Below are 16,898 nucleotides of genomic sequence, written 5' to 3'. Positions count from 1 at the left end.
GACAGTAATGGCTTCTGGTCGCCTGTAGTCAAGTAGCTCTTTGGTTTCCTAACAAACTCACTGAGAGTGTCATAAATCAATAGTTTCTAATCGCTAGAAATACGTGAATAGTTCAATGAAAACTTTGCTCTGCTTAATGCAGATCAACTCGTGTTTACGACCCGATCGAAAACTGTCTAGTGTAAGGCACTGCGGGATGGAATGCTCAAAATCAACTCCTACCACCGAAAGTCGCTCTTGATGTCCAGCAGAGTTTCAGTACAGCAGGTTTAGTTTTTTGTTAGGCAGTGACGTACGCTGGGCAGTGTTCTAAAAACAATTCATCTGCGAGTGTGAAGCAGCTCGCTTGATTCTTATGTCACGTTAAACATTCCCCGTATCTGCTGCAAATTGACGATAGTTGGTATGGAGCGAGGCTAGACATAATAGTTCTGCGCAAATAAAACTGCGGTCACGGCCGTGACCTTGGTGTCACTCTGTCACTGGGCAGTTCTGGGCGCTGGCACCCATAAGCCCGAGAGTACCCCACCCACCACTAACCATTCCGTCAATTTTTTTTTCCCCCGTTTGCCAGTGAGGTCACTTAGTAAAAGTAGGTCGAATGAGATGCACGCGACAGAAAAGCAGAAGAAACAGACGCTGCTGCAGCCGCGTCCGGCGCAATTTACAGCCTCGGCCGCATAGGAGTGTCACGTACGCAGCGCAAACTTTTTGTGCTGCCGCAAGGCCGTCCACTCTGTAGGAACAGGCGATGCGTGACTCAGAGAGCCCGGCGCGCTTGCCGTCTGCGGAGAATATGGACTTTATTTCGACGCACATCTTTCTAAATAGCACTCAAAAGTTCCAAGAGTATCAGCTCACATTCAGGGAATTGATGAATCTTAGTGCATACTCAGTAGTCACCCTTTTTCACCCAGTTTAGGAAGGGCGAAGGTCACATTTTGGGCTACACATTCTTCCCGTCTTTGCATTGGCGTAAAATAAGCTGCTACACTGCGCACAGACGCGCGTCTAGTATGCAAACTAGCTTGATCGATCCCAAGCAATAGTCATGGTAAGTGAATGGAGGCGCGATAAGAATTCCTAGCAGGAACTCATTTATTACTTAAACGTCACTGCGCTCTTCAGCGAGACGAAAATTATCACGCGCTTAGAGGAACGAGGGGAAACCCGGGAAGAGCTCGTTCCGGTTGCCCCAGCATGCCGCATGGAAAACGTGAGGGACGCATCTGCTATATGCACTGTCATGAGCTCTGTGAACTTATGTCCACAGAATGCCTGGACTAGCGCGGTCCTTTTGCAGTGAGCCTCTCCACGTCACTCAGCTTACTGCGGGTCACAAGACATGAACACTGCGAATGAAAATTTGTCACTGACCACTTTTTCGTCCTTGTTCCTTTCCAGCAGAATCCTCCGTCGAAATTCGGCCGCACACAAGAATTGCTATGACCCGCCAGCTCCTTCGGGAACTTCATATTCCTTAGAAAGTCGCGTAAGGCTATGAATGCATATGCGACTCAGTCTATGAGGGACGCCGTAGTGAAGGGCTCCGGATATTGGGGATCTTTAACGTGCACTGCCATCGCACAGTACACGAGCCTCTAGAATTTCGCCTTCACCGAAATTCAGCCGCCGCAGCTGGGATCGAACCCGCGTCTTTCGGGTCAGCAGCCGAGCGCCGTAACCGCTGAGCCACCGCGGCGTGGTTTCGTAGTCGGAATTTGAATCAGGATCAGAAATGGAGTGAGGGGCGATGAACTCAGAATTGTAGTAGAGTCAGAACCGGGATACAGTGGTGAGTGAAAGAAGCTTGCTATTGCGTTTCCTCCGCGCCAATCCAATGAACCGCCCCTAAATTCGAAGGGGCCAAGTTTGGTGAGCACGCGTCCTTCTCTCGTGCACGAAAAGTGGCCCGTGCTGCCATTTCACCCGACATCTGTCTTTCGGCACGTGCGTCCAGTGACAATAGCCTAGACTCGGAAAGGTTTGAGTAAAACGAGCTTTTGGCCAAGTTGGTTGTATAGCATGCTCGTAACAGCACAGCAAAAAATACAACCACGCAGGGAACTAAAACACTAGACACACGGACAAATGCTGCACACCCCACCGATTTATTTCACCAATTCATGGGAAATATAAATGCTCCGCTGCGCATGCGCACAGAATACAGAAGGAAAGAAAGAGGGAAGGACAGGTGCCAACGACAACTTAGAACAGTTTATATCTTGTGACACATCTTATCTTTTGGCGAAGAAAACTCGTATTCCGATCTGCACGTCCTTTTCTCTAAAGATCTGAATAGGATCATTTCTCTGCGAAAAGACAAGAAGTATCACAGCATGTAAAATGTGCTAAGTTGCCGGTAGCCTGCGTCCTTCCTTCTTTCATTCCTTCTGTATCCTGTGCGCATGCGCGGCAGAGCATTTATATTTTCCATGCATTGGTAAAATAAATCACTTGGAAAGGCAACGTTTGTCCGTGTCTCGAGTGTTTTTCTTCCCTATATGTTTGTCTTCCTTCACTCTGTAGTTATGTCCAAACTCGAAATGATGACAACAAACGAGACGAGGAAGAGACACAGGACAAGTCTAGGTTGGACAAGTTCTTAATTTAATGACCCTACTGCCGGAAAACACGCTCCCTTTTTTGTGTCCGTTATTACATATGTCCTGTTTATGCATTCAATTTATAGCATACCTGCCAGTCGTTAAGGTGAACCGCTCCCAAGTAGCCCAGGTAAACTTTTCCAGTCAAGCAACAGTAAGTAACGATTACTTAGGCGTCTTTACTGATGCTTCTACTCATGCTTCTGGACGCTTTACTATCGAGGCCACCTCGTAGGCACCTCCGAATGAGTGGTGCCGTCACCTGTTGGAAACACCATTCTCCTCTTTAATCTATGTCTCGTTTGTATCAGCTGCCACAACATTGTTCCTTTCGCCTTGAGCCTGGCTGTCGAGCTGCCACTGTTCAATGCGCATAATTCCTTGCCTCTTGTTTCTATGAATACTTATAATTACGTTCAAGTCAAGAACTGTGAGCAGCGTATTTGACCCGGCACGAAATAAAGCGAAGAAAACACGCCGCTGTGAGGGCCATGCTTGGAAGCCGCGGACGGTCACGAACTGCACAAAGGCATGGCGGTAAGACTGACCTGGAACGGCGTCCATTGTTCGCCTGAGTGATGGGACAACAGTGCCTTCCGCGGTCGATGCCCATGTCTCTATAGCAACGCAACCCTCGCTGCCCAGTATCAATGCTACAGCTGTGCCAAATCCTTCACCCATGAAACATAAAATAAATTCGCGTATAAGAGTGCACATAGCCTATGCCAGGGGTTCTCAAACTTTTTTTGCTTGGAGGAACCCCAAAAGCCTTCAATAAGTTCCAGGGAACCCCCCCCCCCTCCCCTCCCTGCTTTCACTTACCAGCAGTGTTGTCGAGTGCATTTTTGCAAACAGAGAGTTGCAAAGGTTAAATGTTTATTGCACAGATTAATACAAATATTAATGTGATGGGTGGTACTGCTTCCCTTTTAAATGCAAGTCAAAGCGTGGCTCCGTAGCACTCAGAGCCAGTCTCATATCAGCTGCCGGGTCAGGGCCGGTGAGGGTTCTCGCGGAACACAAGAAGACAGCCCGCGGAACCCCTGTGTTCCGCGGAACCCAGTTTTAGAACCCCTGGGCTAGGACAACGCAAAGTTTTAGCTTAGCGCCGCCACTACCTCTAGCGGAAGACGCCAAGTGCGCATGCGCAGATGCCGGCTCTCTTTGCTCCTGGTACGCAACTATCCACTCATATGCTGTTGGCAGCTGGCTACAGTGGTATACGTCAATGGCAAACGGTGTCGTTATGCTAAAATTCTCTTCATCGGAACACTGCAAAGACGCGGGCGTGAAAAGAGTGCACAGACAAGGCGCTGTCTGTGTCCTTTTTCACATACATTTCTTGGTATGTGACACTTGCCCAACTTGCCCAAGCATCCACTGCAATTCTCTACACTAACGAGGTGGTAACAGTTCGGTAACGGTACCCATGGAGCTCCGCTGAATTTTCTTCCGCGCAAGATTGAAAGTTGTGGCTTGCGGCGCGCTGAGTCCGCAGCGGCAAGGCGCTTCGCAACTGGGCTTGCATCGAATTCCCTGCTTCGTCCTCGCTTCCAGTCAAGTATTTGTCCAGTGACTTCAGCTAAACCGTGTTAAAGTTTCGGGTGCTATCTTTCGTCCTTGGAAATGCCGACATTAGAACTGCCAAAGGCCTTTCTTGACGATCACATAAAATCCCTTAAAGACTGGCACACGTCTCAAGTGGTTTTTTTTTTCTTCAAATATAAACGGCGCTACATTTTCATTCGAATACACAGATAGACTTGACAAGGCGGGCACTGTCTATCTGTGTATTCGTCTGAAAATGTAGCGCTGTTTATATATCAAGAAAAGAAAACGCATCACCAACTAGCCCCGCAACATGTTTTACTAAGCGTCCCTAGTGATGTCGTCACGAAGGCACTTTTCCTGAAGTAAAACAGCATCGAATAAACTTAATTCTTCTAAATGCAAAGTTTGTGGGTTCCTCAGTGGACACAGGCCACCACCCACCGCGGGTTCGAGCTTCGCGCGAGCCAAGGGCCCCGATCAGCCGTCACCACACACACACTGGGACACCGATGCGGTGCACTCAACCTCCGCTGGGAGGAGAGCGATTCGCCGCAAAGAAATAGGCCTCCAAGTTCACAAAGGAGACGTTTATTCACGTCGTCCTTCAGCAGTACACACACACTCAATCGTCACCCCGTCCCGGGGGCGCGCGAGGAGCAAGGCTCCGCTGTGCGCACGAAGCGACTCGAGCAATATGCGCCGCTAGCACGCCGCTGCAGGAGAATGTCCCCGCGGCAGTGCTGTGATCTCTCTCTCGTGTCGACCGTTGGGCCGCTTGCGAGAGAGAGTGGGCAATCAACGCAAGGTACGCCTGTCTGAGGTCGCTGGACCCCGCTGGACAGGCTCGAGCCGCTGCAGGTCAGAGGACACGTGCGGGCGAGCTCGAGTATGCACTGGTCCGAACGGCAAAGGCCGGCACGGACAAAACAGTTGCGTAAGCACCTTACGCTGTCTCGGAGGGATCTCTCTCTCTGGGCCCCGCTCGGAAGGTCGCGCCGTGCGCGGCCGCCCGTAGCGGGTCCCGATTTCCCGCCAAAAGGCGCCAATGGCAAAGGCCGTTGGGGAGCCGGGGCGGAGCTGTGGCCAAATGACAGTGATTAGTCACCTAGCCGCCTCTCCACCGCCTGAGGCGGGAGCAAGGGAAAGAGGAGAAACAACGCAGGAAGCCGGCACAGCCGCGCAAAGGCAACGGCGGAAAGCCAGGATTCCCACAAGTTTTACGAGTCTCCCGCACATCATCTACTACGGGTGCATACTGTCTTATTAATACCATACTCGAGGCCGTCACGTCATATCGCTACCTCCGTGTTTATATATCTTCCTCTCTAAATTAGTCGCTCCATATTACCTCAATAATTAACAATTTGCTAACAGCATGCTAGGCTACCTACGCCGGAATTTCTCCAACTCCACTACCTCCCTAAAACTCATGTTATATAAAACCTTTGTCCGTAGTAAACTAGAAGACGCATCTCCAATTTGGGACCCCAGCTACGCAAATTCAATTAATGCGCTCGAGCTTGTACAAAATAACGCCGCCCGTTTCATCCTACTTAACTTCAATCGTACTGCAAGTGTCACCTGCATGAAAAATACGCTCAACCTTCCACCTTTAGCCTCCCGTTGAATGTTTTCACGGTTATGTTTATTTCATAAATTTTTTTACAGCTGTCTCAATCTACGGATGAAATGATAACACCTCCGTCTTTCATCTCTCCACGGCTAGATCACGCTCACGAAGTCGGTATAACGTCGCACGAAACAAAAGCTTGTTCTCAGTCGTTCATTCCCCGCACATCAGCAGATTGGAACCACCTTCCCGGATCGAGAGTCTGGATTCAAGACAAACTTCGTTTCCATAACAGTTTAGCTAACATTGTGTACTAAGGCTCACAACAAATGTACTTATTATTCTCCATATTCACGCAATCGATCAGGTGATAGAGAAATGCTCAGAATATAACCAGCCCCTATATATAGCGTTCATTGATTACGAGAAAGCATTCGACTCAGAAGAAACCTCAGGAGTCATGCAGGCCTTGCGAAACCAGGGTGTAGAAGAGTATTATGTGAAAATATTGGAAGATATTTATAATGATTGCACAGCTACCATAGTTCTCCATAAAGTAAGCAATAAAATTTCAATAAGGAAAGGTGTCAGGCAGGGAGACACGATCTCGCCTATGCTATTCACTGCCTGTTTGCAGGAGGTATTCTGGGGAACAGTTGGGGATAAGAGGTAATGGAGAATACCTAAGTAATTTCGATTCGCTGATGACAGTGCCTTGCTAAGTCACTCAGGACATGAACTGCAAAGCATGATGAATGACTTAGACAGGCAGAGCAGAACGGTGGGGCTAAAAATTAACATACAGAAAACCAAAGTAATGCTGAACAGCCTAGCAAGGGAACTGCAGTTCGCAATTGGTAGCCAAGTGCTGGAAGTAGCAAGAGATCATGTCTATTTAGGGCAGGTAGTGACAGCTGATCCGGATCATGGGAGGGAAATAACTAGAAGAGTAAGAATGGGGGGAGGGGAGCGCATATGGCAGGTTCTCTGAGATCATTAATGGCAGTTTACCAATATTCCTCAAGAAAAAAGTATACAACAGCTGTATCTTACCGGTACTTACTTATGGGGCAGAAACGTGGAAGCTAACAAAGAGGGTTCAGCTTAAGTTAAGGACAACACAGCGAGCTATGGAAAGAAAAATGATAGGTGTAATTTCATTTCATTTCATTTCATTTATTTCATCCTTAAAGGCCCAAGGGCATTACATAAGGAGGGGGCTACAATTCATATAAAAGAAGCATAAAAGAGATCGGAAGTGGGCGGAGTGGGTGAGAGAACAAACGCGAGTTAATGACATCCTAGTTGAAATCAAGAGGAAGTGGGCTTGGCCAGGGCATGTAATGCGAAGGCAAGATAACCGCTGGTCCTTAAGGGTAATGGAGTGGATTCCGAGAGAAGGCAAGCGTAGCAGGGGGTGGTAGAAAGTTAGGTGGGCGGATCAGATTAAGAAATTTCCGGGAATATGGTGGCCGCGGCTGGCGCAGGGCAGGGTTAATTGGAGAGACATGGGAGAGGCCTTTGCCCTGCCGTGGGCGTAGTGAGGCTTATGATGATGATGATGATGATGACATATGTTTACCTTCGTTACCTTTGTTTATTCTCCTACCTGGCGCTTATAATTTATGCTTACCTCTTTCACTAAATTGTATAACCAGGAACATGACGCTTGTATGTTGATTTTTTGTTTTTGTTCTCTTTCTATAATTTGTAACCACTCCCCTCTGAAAAGTCTTTGGCCCTGAGGGTATAAATAATAAATGAATAAATAAATAAATGCACCATACTTAGCGTTTGTTGTTTCCCTCAACAGTTCCTCATTCCTTCCTTCCTTCGACCGGATCATCTGACAGAATGCGTGGTAACGCCGTGGGCGGGGCTTCAACCAAAGCGGCGACCGAGTCATGCCTACAGAACATTTACACGAGTCATTGGCTTGCACGGGGCCTTCGGCAAATTGCTATATCGAATTAGTCTCAAAAATACGCGAGCGCTACTTATCGGGAGATGACTTTACCGCGTTAATTTTGTCTTCGCCGCCGCGACGCACATTGGTTGCTCTTGGTCACGTGTCCAGTTTGCAGCATAAATGGTCCACGCTGGCCTCGCATTGTCTGCCTTAGGCGCCGCTGCTGCTTCACTTGGATTTCGACGACGTGTTGCAGAGTTTGCTATAATCAGTCCAAATGGAGATTCTGGACTTATGCCGGATTATGGCGGCAGCCAGTCGTCTTTGACCTTAGCGTTGGTTTCTTGTCTCCCTGTGTATCATGAATGATTGCCGTTCGCAAGTCTCATTTTTACGTACCAGGAGTGTAGTGCCTATCTGTCGCCATCGGCAGCCAAACCAGTTCCCGGCTTATAAGTAAACCTCGGGACAAACGCTTCTCCCGCCGGTGATCCCTTTCGCGGCTCATGTCCAGGAGGCGGCAGTAACTTGTTTACGCTGTCACAGAGCTGCCCCTGCGAAAGCAGGAACGATGCTTGTCTTCCGGCTTGAGGCCTGCGATTCTTCTTGCGATCAATATAGGTAGGTCCTCGAAGACCTTGAGGAGTTATGCCAGGAAATAAAAAGTAATCCCTAGGATTTCTTTCAAGGATCATGTTTTACTCCGCACGCTTATACTCTTTTGACGATCTTTGAACAACGTTCCCCCTTCGACTCCCCCCCCCCCCCCCTCCCTCCCCTCAGAGAAAGCTGCCAGCGCTCCGAGCTTTGCATATATTTCAAACGAGAACAAAAGGACAGAAATGGAAGGAACAAGTGAACGAGCGGCTAAAAGAAAAGAAGTGCACCCCTTCTGGCGGGCGCCTCCACGCGATCCTGACGTCACGCATCGACGCGACGTCACCGCTTAAAGCGGCGCGCTTCGAAGACCTATTGCTGGAAGCGAAGGTTAGTTCGATCGGCAGTGTAGTAGCACTCGCAGGCGCCCAGTGCGGGGCTCTCTTCGCAACCCAAGACTCGCTGGCAAACGTCGCCGATTCCGTGTCCCAAGCCTGCGACATGCGCCACAGGAACTTGCAGCCAGCGCTCAGGCCACCGGTAAATAGCGCAACGGCCAGCGGCGCCGCTTTTGGTTCTGGCCCCGCCACGTTGTTATGCGCTTCGATTTGAGGTGCAGTCCTCGCGAGCACGCCGCCCGTCTCCGAAACACTGCGTCTCCTGTTTGATGGTCCTTCGGCGCTTAACTATTTCGACCCATCCGTGTGGACCCTCCGCCCACACGTTCCATGTCTGTAATACTGCGTTTTGGTAGTAGACAGATATGCTTTTCCGCTCGAAACTATACAGAACACTGACCTCCCGAGTCCATGCTCTCGTCGCTCTGTTACTGAGTGCTTTCTTTTTTTCTACACTCTCGACGTTTCTATCAGACTTCAGAGCCGCGCTCGTCTTTTCGTTCACGCTAGTATATTTTACTGACTAAGTGCGGCACTGGTGGAGTTTGCTCCTCTGTTCAAGTCCGTGTGCCTGGGAAGTCTAAACATTGATGATCGTTTGTACCACATAGGCACACTCACAAGCAGCGTGGATATTTCATTATCTTTCTAAGAACGCCAGCAGTGTGATGTCGGTTTTTCCTCTGCTGTTCTTTAGTCAGCGGCTTCGTGGTTGCAGCTATGCATGAAATCCAGATGGTCGCTGTTTTTCCAGACGTGGTACAAGTAAAACGGCGCCTTTGCGGCCTAACTACGCCAGTGTTAGACACCGGGGAACGCGCGGCCGTCGCTTGTATTGCGCTGACCCAAATCTGAAATTGAGTGCCTAATGCTCATGCGTATCTGTGTCGTCATCACGGGCCGCGACGGGAACTCAGCACTTCCAGGTCATCCAAAAGCGCCCATGATTGATGATCGGCTTCGGTGGGCAAATTCATTTTGGCGTTCCGTGGGGACAGTTCGGTGAAGCTCTCGCTTCCGAAAATGTCTCCGCCATCATTTCCTTCTCCTAAGTGACGCCGTTTTATTGCCACTGATCCCCGGCCCCCTTCTCCTCCTCTAACCCGGCAATCTCTTCTCGCAGGACGACATGGTGTGTCTCCAATGCACAGCCACGGGAACCCGAGTGTGCCTAGCGGCCGAGGGATTCGGAAACCGACACTGCTACCTCGAAAACATCGCCGACAAGGTGGGCATGCACTCCGCTGTCAATGCTACCAAGCAATAGCAAATGCGGCAGTCTCAATTGCGAATTTCTTTACACCAGTATACCTTTGCCTCAAACAATACTTATTCACCGCGCTTGCCGCATGCATTGGAGGCGAGATTTAGCTCACGTTGTGCAGGAATCTCTGGAGGGTTTCTGTATGAGCTGGCAGGAATATACATAGCTATTCTTGCAGCCTCTCTCAGGGTTCAAATTTTCTGCTAATGTTAATTGTAGGGCTAATAAATTAAAGCAAGGAATCAAAGATTAATGACCTTCCCAGGCTACCTTAAATGGGTCAACGTTTCACAGCTTTCTGACTATACAAGGCACCCTGGCCAATCCTCCACTGTGGATATGGGCCACTCCAATAGAGGAAAATAACAACAGCACACTGCCCACTATCATGCTTCGTTTCCTGGTGGCTTATCTTTGGGCTGAGGCCGTTCCACGTTCGTGGATTTTTGGCCAGCTTTCAAGGCAGCTTTGCTGACTTGCCGTCGCGCCCTTTGTAGGCATGTCTTTCACCTCCCCGTGCTCAGCAGCTTTGCCAGCATGCCGGTCGAAAGCTTGCCTCCGATTTCATTTGGAAAGAATGGTGTAGATGCAACGGCGGTGGCGCTTCTACCGGTAGGCGATGGAATGCTGAAAATGAAGAATTCTAAAACCAGCCAGCAACAGTCTAACGAATCACTGTATAGACATATCTGAAGTGCGACGTTTCGGGAGGCGTGGTATTGTGTCGGATCACCTGCACTGTAGGCATTGATCTCTTCATTCAAGCCTTCATTCCTGAATAGCTCGCGTGCACTAAAGGCATCGTACGCGGAGTGGACCCGTCATCTACCACTGAAGAAATTTTGCAGGAATTGCAGGGTACAGGAGAGGGGGTTATTTCTAGTGTACCACTGCTCTCGCGAGGCGGCAGGAGTGCGTGTTGCTACGGGGTCAGTTATAACAACTTTCGCTAATCGCACATGCCCCTCGGAGTTGAATATCTGGCCAATTGTCTATCGCGTGGACCCGCTGCATCCTTGTCCCCTGCAATGTACCAACTGTTGGCGATTCAGACGCAGTGGTAGAGACTGTAAGTCGGCGACTAGATTCCGGATCTGTGGTGAAGGCCACCCTTCCGGCAGCTGCACCGCTAGACAACCAAGCTGTTGCCTATGAAGTAACGTCCACAGCACCGATGATGCCACTTGTGAGAAACAGTCACTGGAGCAGAGTTTATTGGAATTAACTGAACGGAATCGCTGCTGCAGAGCTGACGCTCATGCACTCCTTAACCCCCCGCCCCCCCCCCAAAAAAAAAAAACCACTTACGCTATCCTTGTGCGTTCCTCCGCTTCTGACATCTAGGAAACACTGTCTGCCTCAATTTTGTCAACTATCGAAAAAGTTCTTTCTGTTGTGGTCGAGCCTATGTTCAGCAGCTTTACTCAGGCGTTGGCTGGCACTGTTGCGAGTCAGGCAGTTTGTCCACCTCAGTGCCACCAGCATCAGCCTCACTTCAAGCCGGTGATGAAAGTTTAATGCGGCACCTCTGCACCCAAAGTGTGGGGCCACGTGCCGCCTCTCAACAGCGTCCCCGTCAGTGTTTGTCGCAACACTGTTCGCACTACTGATGTGGAAATGATTTGCCCTACGCAGAAGAGTCGTGCTTCCACCTCACCCTCTAAGTCATCCCTTCCCCTGGTCGAAACTAAAAAGGGCCTTCTAAAGTCTCTCCCAAGTCTGATATGGTACAAGAGGTTGTTACAGCCCCTATTCTTGAATAGTAATCATGGCAGGTGTAGAAGTTCTGGAATGGAATTGCCGCTCTATTAATTATCTCTTTCAGATTTAAAACTTCTTTTATCTACCCACAGCCCAGACAAAGTGCTCTTACAGGAAACTTGGCCTTCCCCTGTAAAGTCATTTTCCTTAAAAAGGTTTTTCTAGCGGCGGCATGTTAGTGACCCTGATTTCTTCGAAACTGTGCCACCGGGCATTAATAACTAAAAAAGTAATGCTTCCTGACTCCCAGCTTTTAGCTGTAGATCCCACTTTACCGCAGTGCGCCATTGTGGACAGTCACTAATGTCTATTTTCCAGCAGGAGTATGTAGAACCGACTATCTAGACAGTTAACTTCCCAACTGTAATAATTAAGGCATCGTTGCAGGGCACTTCAACTCTCATCACGTTGTCTGAGGTAACTACTCTAAGTCATATGCACATCTTTTGTGTTATGCATGTGGGCAAATAGTGTGCGCTGCTGCATTTCTCGGGCCATAAACTTCATCCGCAGAAATTCACGTTCGGTTATCAATATGTCCTCGGCCGCAGGAGGGGTAAGTATAGGGGCATGGTCCACAGTTGACTGTGGTACATCTACTGACCACTTTCCAATTACTGTCACCATCCCGGTGACCCAACTCTGAGACAATGGTTCTGCGCGAAAACTAGTTAACCTTGCAGCCTAAAAATGTTCTTTCCTTTTCGCGCCTCCTTTACATTTTATCCACGTTCATATAGGACCCACAGGGCTCACGGAGTGCTTTTGTCAGTTTTGAAAGCTACGGAGAGTAACCAGTGCTGTGTGCAGTCAGCGGTTTGTAATAAATCACCATCCAGTGTGATGGTGATTAATTATCACAATGCGTGAGACAGCCTTTCACCGCAGGAAAGTAGTATGGAGGAGCCTTTCACATAACCGAAATCAGGGGCGTAGCCAGGGGGGGCTTAAGAGGCTATAGACCCCCCCCCCCTCCCCCTCTCCAATATTTTTTCGAACTATCGCCGACCGCAGCGTGGCCCAAGTACATATCGCGACTTCTGCTGTCAAAGTTTTGTTCTTGTCTGGAGCTTCTGTCGTTCCGCATGTAAAGTTTACTAGCTGTGATTGCGCAAGATGCTTATTTGCCTTGTTTGACGCATTATATAGAGTGACTGTTGCTTAGATACGCGCATTTAAGGAAGACATACGTGTATTTAAATATCTTGTTGCGAGGTTTTGTATACTTACAGTGACTTTGTTTCCAGTGACTTTTTTTTCCTTTATCAAGTTGTATCTTCGCATTTCCAATACTCCATTTTATCTTCGCACTTCTAATGTATAATTTTCAGAACTCCTCTTTTGTACATGTGCTCGCTCTTGCGACTAAAATTTCGCTGCAATTACTCGCAATACATGACCGGTGACAGGGCTGCTGCGCAGTACACTTTAACGCAGGACAGCGTCACTGAGATTTTTCCCTGCCCTTTGCTTATGTACAAAAATATAACGGTTCCTCAACGACAGAGATTCATTAAAATATTTTTGCGCTTGCCACAAGCGCTAAACAGATACGGACAGAGGGAGACACGCAGGACAGGCGCTCACTCGCCCAAGCTTCCACTCCGGCAAAATATTTGTCCTTTACTTGCTCATTTTATGGCCTTTACGTTTTTCATATCAGCGGCATGCACTTCTTTGCTGGTTTCGGACTTATATAGTTCTAGACTTCGTGTGATATTTTCTTTACTTATTAAATACGCAACAACATGGAAGCATTGGTATGTTATGTCTGCCACGACTTTTAAGATAATCAAATGTATTCTTTTATTTAAAAAAAATACATATTTCACTTGTCTAGATAGTGTGTAGCGTTATTTAATACACAATCGCATTGTCAATGGCAATGCAGTTATTATTCTTGCGTTTGCTCCCTCCACAAATTCTATGAGGAAGCCGCGCTGCAAAATACCCCCCCCCCCCCCCCCCGAACAAAATTTCTGGCTACGCCACTGGCCGTAATCCGGCAAATTGGGTCAGCTGCAAATTTTTCTCGGTCTCGTATTGTTTTATGGGACGGGATATGAACTCCTCTGCCATGTAGTTAATAAGCTCGGTTGTGCTGTCTCGACATGAAGCTAAAGATAAGTTAGAGTGAATCGCACAAGGGTTCGCACTAAGTTTCCATAGTGCATAGTGTGTCAGGGAACAAACGCCGGTTAATGACATCTCAGTCTAAACCAGGAAGTATAAATGGGCTTGGACAGGGCATGTAACGCGAATGCAAGGTAAGCGATGGTCGCTAAGCGTAGCGGACTGGATACCAACAGAAGTCAAGCGTAGCAAAGGGCGGCAGGAAGTTAGGTGGGCAGATGAGATTAAGAAGCTTGCGCGGATAAGGTGGCCGCAGTTGGCACAGGACAGCGTTATTTGGAGAGATATGGGAGAGGCCTTTGTCCTGCAGTGGACGCAGTCAGGCTGATGACGATGATAGTGACTGCAAATCTACTCCATCTTTGGGGGTTCCCATAAAGCACGGACCAAAATCTGTATCACTTCGCTTATGATATATATTAGAAGAAGTCAGCAGCAATAACAAGACAAGACATGGACTAAGATAGTGGACAAGCACGACGGGGGTAAAAAAAAAGGCCGATATGCACTATCAAGCACTGTGCTGAAGAAATGATAATAATAATGAATTGAAATTGAATTGAAAATTGTTTCGCACTATGCACAACAAATGTGGTCCGCAGTATTTCACTTACCTGTAACAGAATGTACATGGGGCATACAGGGCGTTGTTTTAATGAAAGAGCTCGGGAACACCACAATCTCCCAAAGACGAGAAGAGTGGGCATCTTGCCATTCATTGTCGTGATTGCAAATGGGAAGCCCTGTTTCGAAAAATCCAATTTATGTGGCGCGGAAAAGATCAGGTAGAAAGAGACTTATCACACCATACCGCCCACACGCTCTCCCGCACACACTGAGCACCTAGGAGCAGGCGCACAGGGCTCGCACTTCTTGGAACCACCGAGGTAGCAAAATGCGTGACAAGGAATAGCGATAGCAAATCTATAAAAGAGGCTTCACAGTTCACACAACCAAATATTACAGACTTGATGAGATACATTGGTCACTGACCATGGTCAAACAAAAATGACGTTTCGGGAGCGCTGCGGCTCCCTTGTTCACAATGTCATATTTCACAATGTCATTGTTCACAATGTCAATATTTCTATGCTATTAAGAACTACCTTCATAGTAGATTTGTTTCATACATTCCTGTATTTATATTTATTTATATTCCTAACAACTGTACCAAGTCGCTTACCTTCTGTGAACTTCCATTTGTGTTCGTTTTCTTCCTTTTTTTCTTTTTTCTCTTTTTTTCTGAGAGCTGTGTACAATTAACTTAGAACAATTTTCTCTTGCTGTATGCCATGCTGCCATGTAGAAAAGGGCCGTGGGCCTAGTCAAGCCCATAAAGAGGCTTTTTGTCCACGACCCTCAGCATTTTTGCGGTGCTGAAATAAAGATTTGATTTGATTTGATTTGATTTGATTTGATTTGATTTTTGTTTGACCATGGTCAGTGACCAGTGAATCTCATCAAGCCATGATTCCTGACCAGACGGTATGCCGTCGAACCCTCGACTACAAATATTACAGACTGTAACAAGAGCAGAGCGTCACACGGAACAAATGAAATACCGGAAGTTTCGGAATTGGCAATGCAAAATGGCGGTAATATTGTAAAGTTTGGCATCTTTTATTGAATTAAGCAGCACGCAAATCATCCATTGTTTGGACATTAATGCCCTGCTTTTACCGTTTGCGGCAGCCTGCGTTTTCAAAAATGTGAACGCTTGCAGCTCAGTTTCACTTACTAATATCTTCGTGTAGGCCAGTCGGCCAAATACGACTGAAAGCGGCAACCTAAGGGAAACGAGGACGCAATAGAAAAAAACCTAGACAACAGGACAAGCTGAGGTCAATATTTCCCTGATGTCGTCCTCATTTCCTTCGCGCTGCGATTTTCCATTTCACTGGTTCGTTTTAGCGTGCTAGGGGGGGTACAATGGCCGCTCCCCATGGATGCCCAGTTTCAGCTGCAAAAAAGGGGACAGCTGAGATTGTATCGCGCCCAGCATCAAAGTTGTCGCCGTTGCTTTTTTTTCTGCCCTATTTCCTTCTGTGTGGCATTTATTGCTTGACGCCGAGTGTCGCCCCTCTCTTTGCGCAGAACTTTCCCCCGGAGATGCTGTCATGCGTGCTGGTGCTGGAGCAGGCGCTGTCGGTGCGGGCGCTCCAGGAGATGGTTACGGCCGCCAACTCGGACACGGTTGGTGCACCCGCTTGTCCCGCAACCCTTCTTCCCCGCCCGCTTGCTGGATGGGAGACAGCAAGGAATGTCCGGAGTGATTAAGCTGCGACTCTGACCAGCACCGTATATTTCTTCGGTGTGGGAAGTTCCGGACACTTGTCTCTCGGAAGCTGCCCCATCTGACGCTCCCGGAACGCGTGACACGACCCAGTCGTGGGCATGAGCCATGTCACGTAGCAGCGGGTGACGGTTAGACAGGCCCTTCATCTCATTTGCGTTGCTTGCGCAACTATACGGATCGATAACTGCCAACGTATTCGCTTTTGGCGCAGTGCATTTCAGTATCTGTGTACGCGGCTTAATTTGCGAAACGTCAATTATTGATCACTCTCTGTTCGGCTCCGCTGCCCGGCACGGTGGCGCGGCACTGATACCCACTAGCTGGGAGCAAGTGGCGGAAAGTAACGAAGACAAAGACGGAAACGCCGGGTGGCTGTCGGGGCCTAACGAGCATCGGCGGCCCGAGAGGCAAACGTAACGCAGGGAGTAACTTCACCAGTCCTATAGTCGCATGTCTTAGTGAGCAAACACGCAGAAAGCGGGACCGAAGGTTTTTGTTGTTGAAAGGGATGATCAAACTAGGCATGAGAGTGAGCTTAACAGTACGTTTTAACGGCGGGTGGTGCCATTACTTCAAGTCAGCAGATGCGCTCTTTTCTTAAAACCGAAGCGCGTCTTAATGCTTGGCAGTCGGAATGAACGAGTTTGCTGTTTGCTTTAATTCAGTGGCCAGATTCGCTCCAGCGTGATAACACGCCGAAGCTGTCGCCTTTGAGTGTGCAGAGGTCAGAAACGGCTTCTTTGCTAGAAACCTAAAAATTCAGGGGGCACTTTGTTCACCTGAAGTGCGGTGAGGCGAAAGCCTTAAGCGCAG

The 16,898-nt window shown here is 48.4% G+C and overlaps 1 protein-coding gene across 5 annotated transcripts in view; it reads left to right on the top strand.

Annotated features, from left to right (window-relative positions):
• LOC149326691 (ryanodine receptor-like) overlaps nt 1–16,898 on the top strand; it is a 539,764-nt gene that overhangs the window by 78,449 nt on the left and 444,417 nt on the right. For all 5 annotated transcript variants that reach the window (XM_089562900.1, XM_089562898.1, XM_089562899.1 and 2 more), the window contains exons 2-3: nt 9,755–9,859; nt 15,884–15,982. In XM_089562900.1, coding sequence (XP_089419026.1) covers nt 9,755–9,859; nt 15,884–15,982 — 204 coding nt within the window. The remainder of the gene's footprint in view (nt 1–9,754; nt 9,860–15,883; nt 15,983–16,898) is intronic.

The sequence above is a fragment of the Amblyomma mixtum genome, chromosome 10 (assembly GCF_055824585.1).
Source record: "Amblyomma mixtum isolate Tamu chromosome 10, ASM5582458v1, whole genome shotgun sequence".
NCBI classification, from domain to species: Eukaryota; Metazoa; Arthropoda; class Arachnida; order Ixodida; family Ixodidae; genus Amblyomma; species Amblyomma mixtum.
The sequence above is the reverse complement of the archived record's forward strand: the minus strand, read 5'-3'. Positions and strand labels throughout refer to the sequence as shown.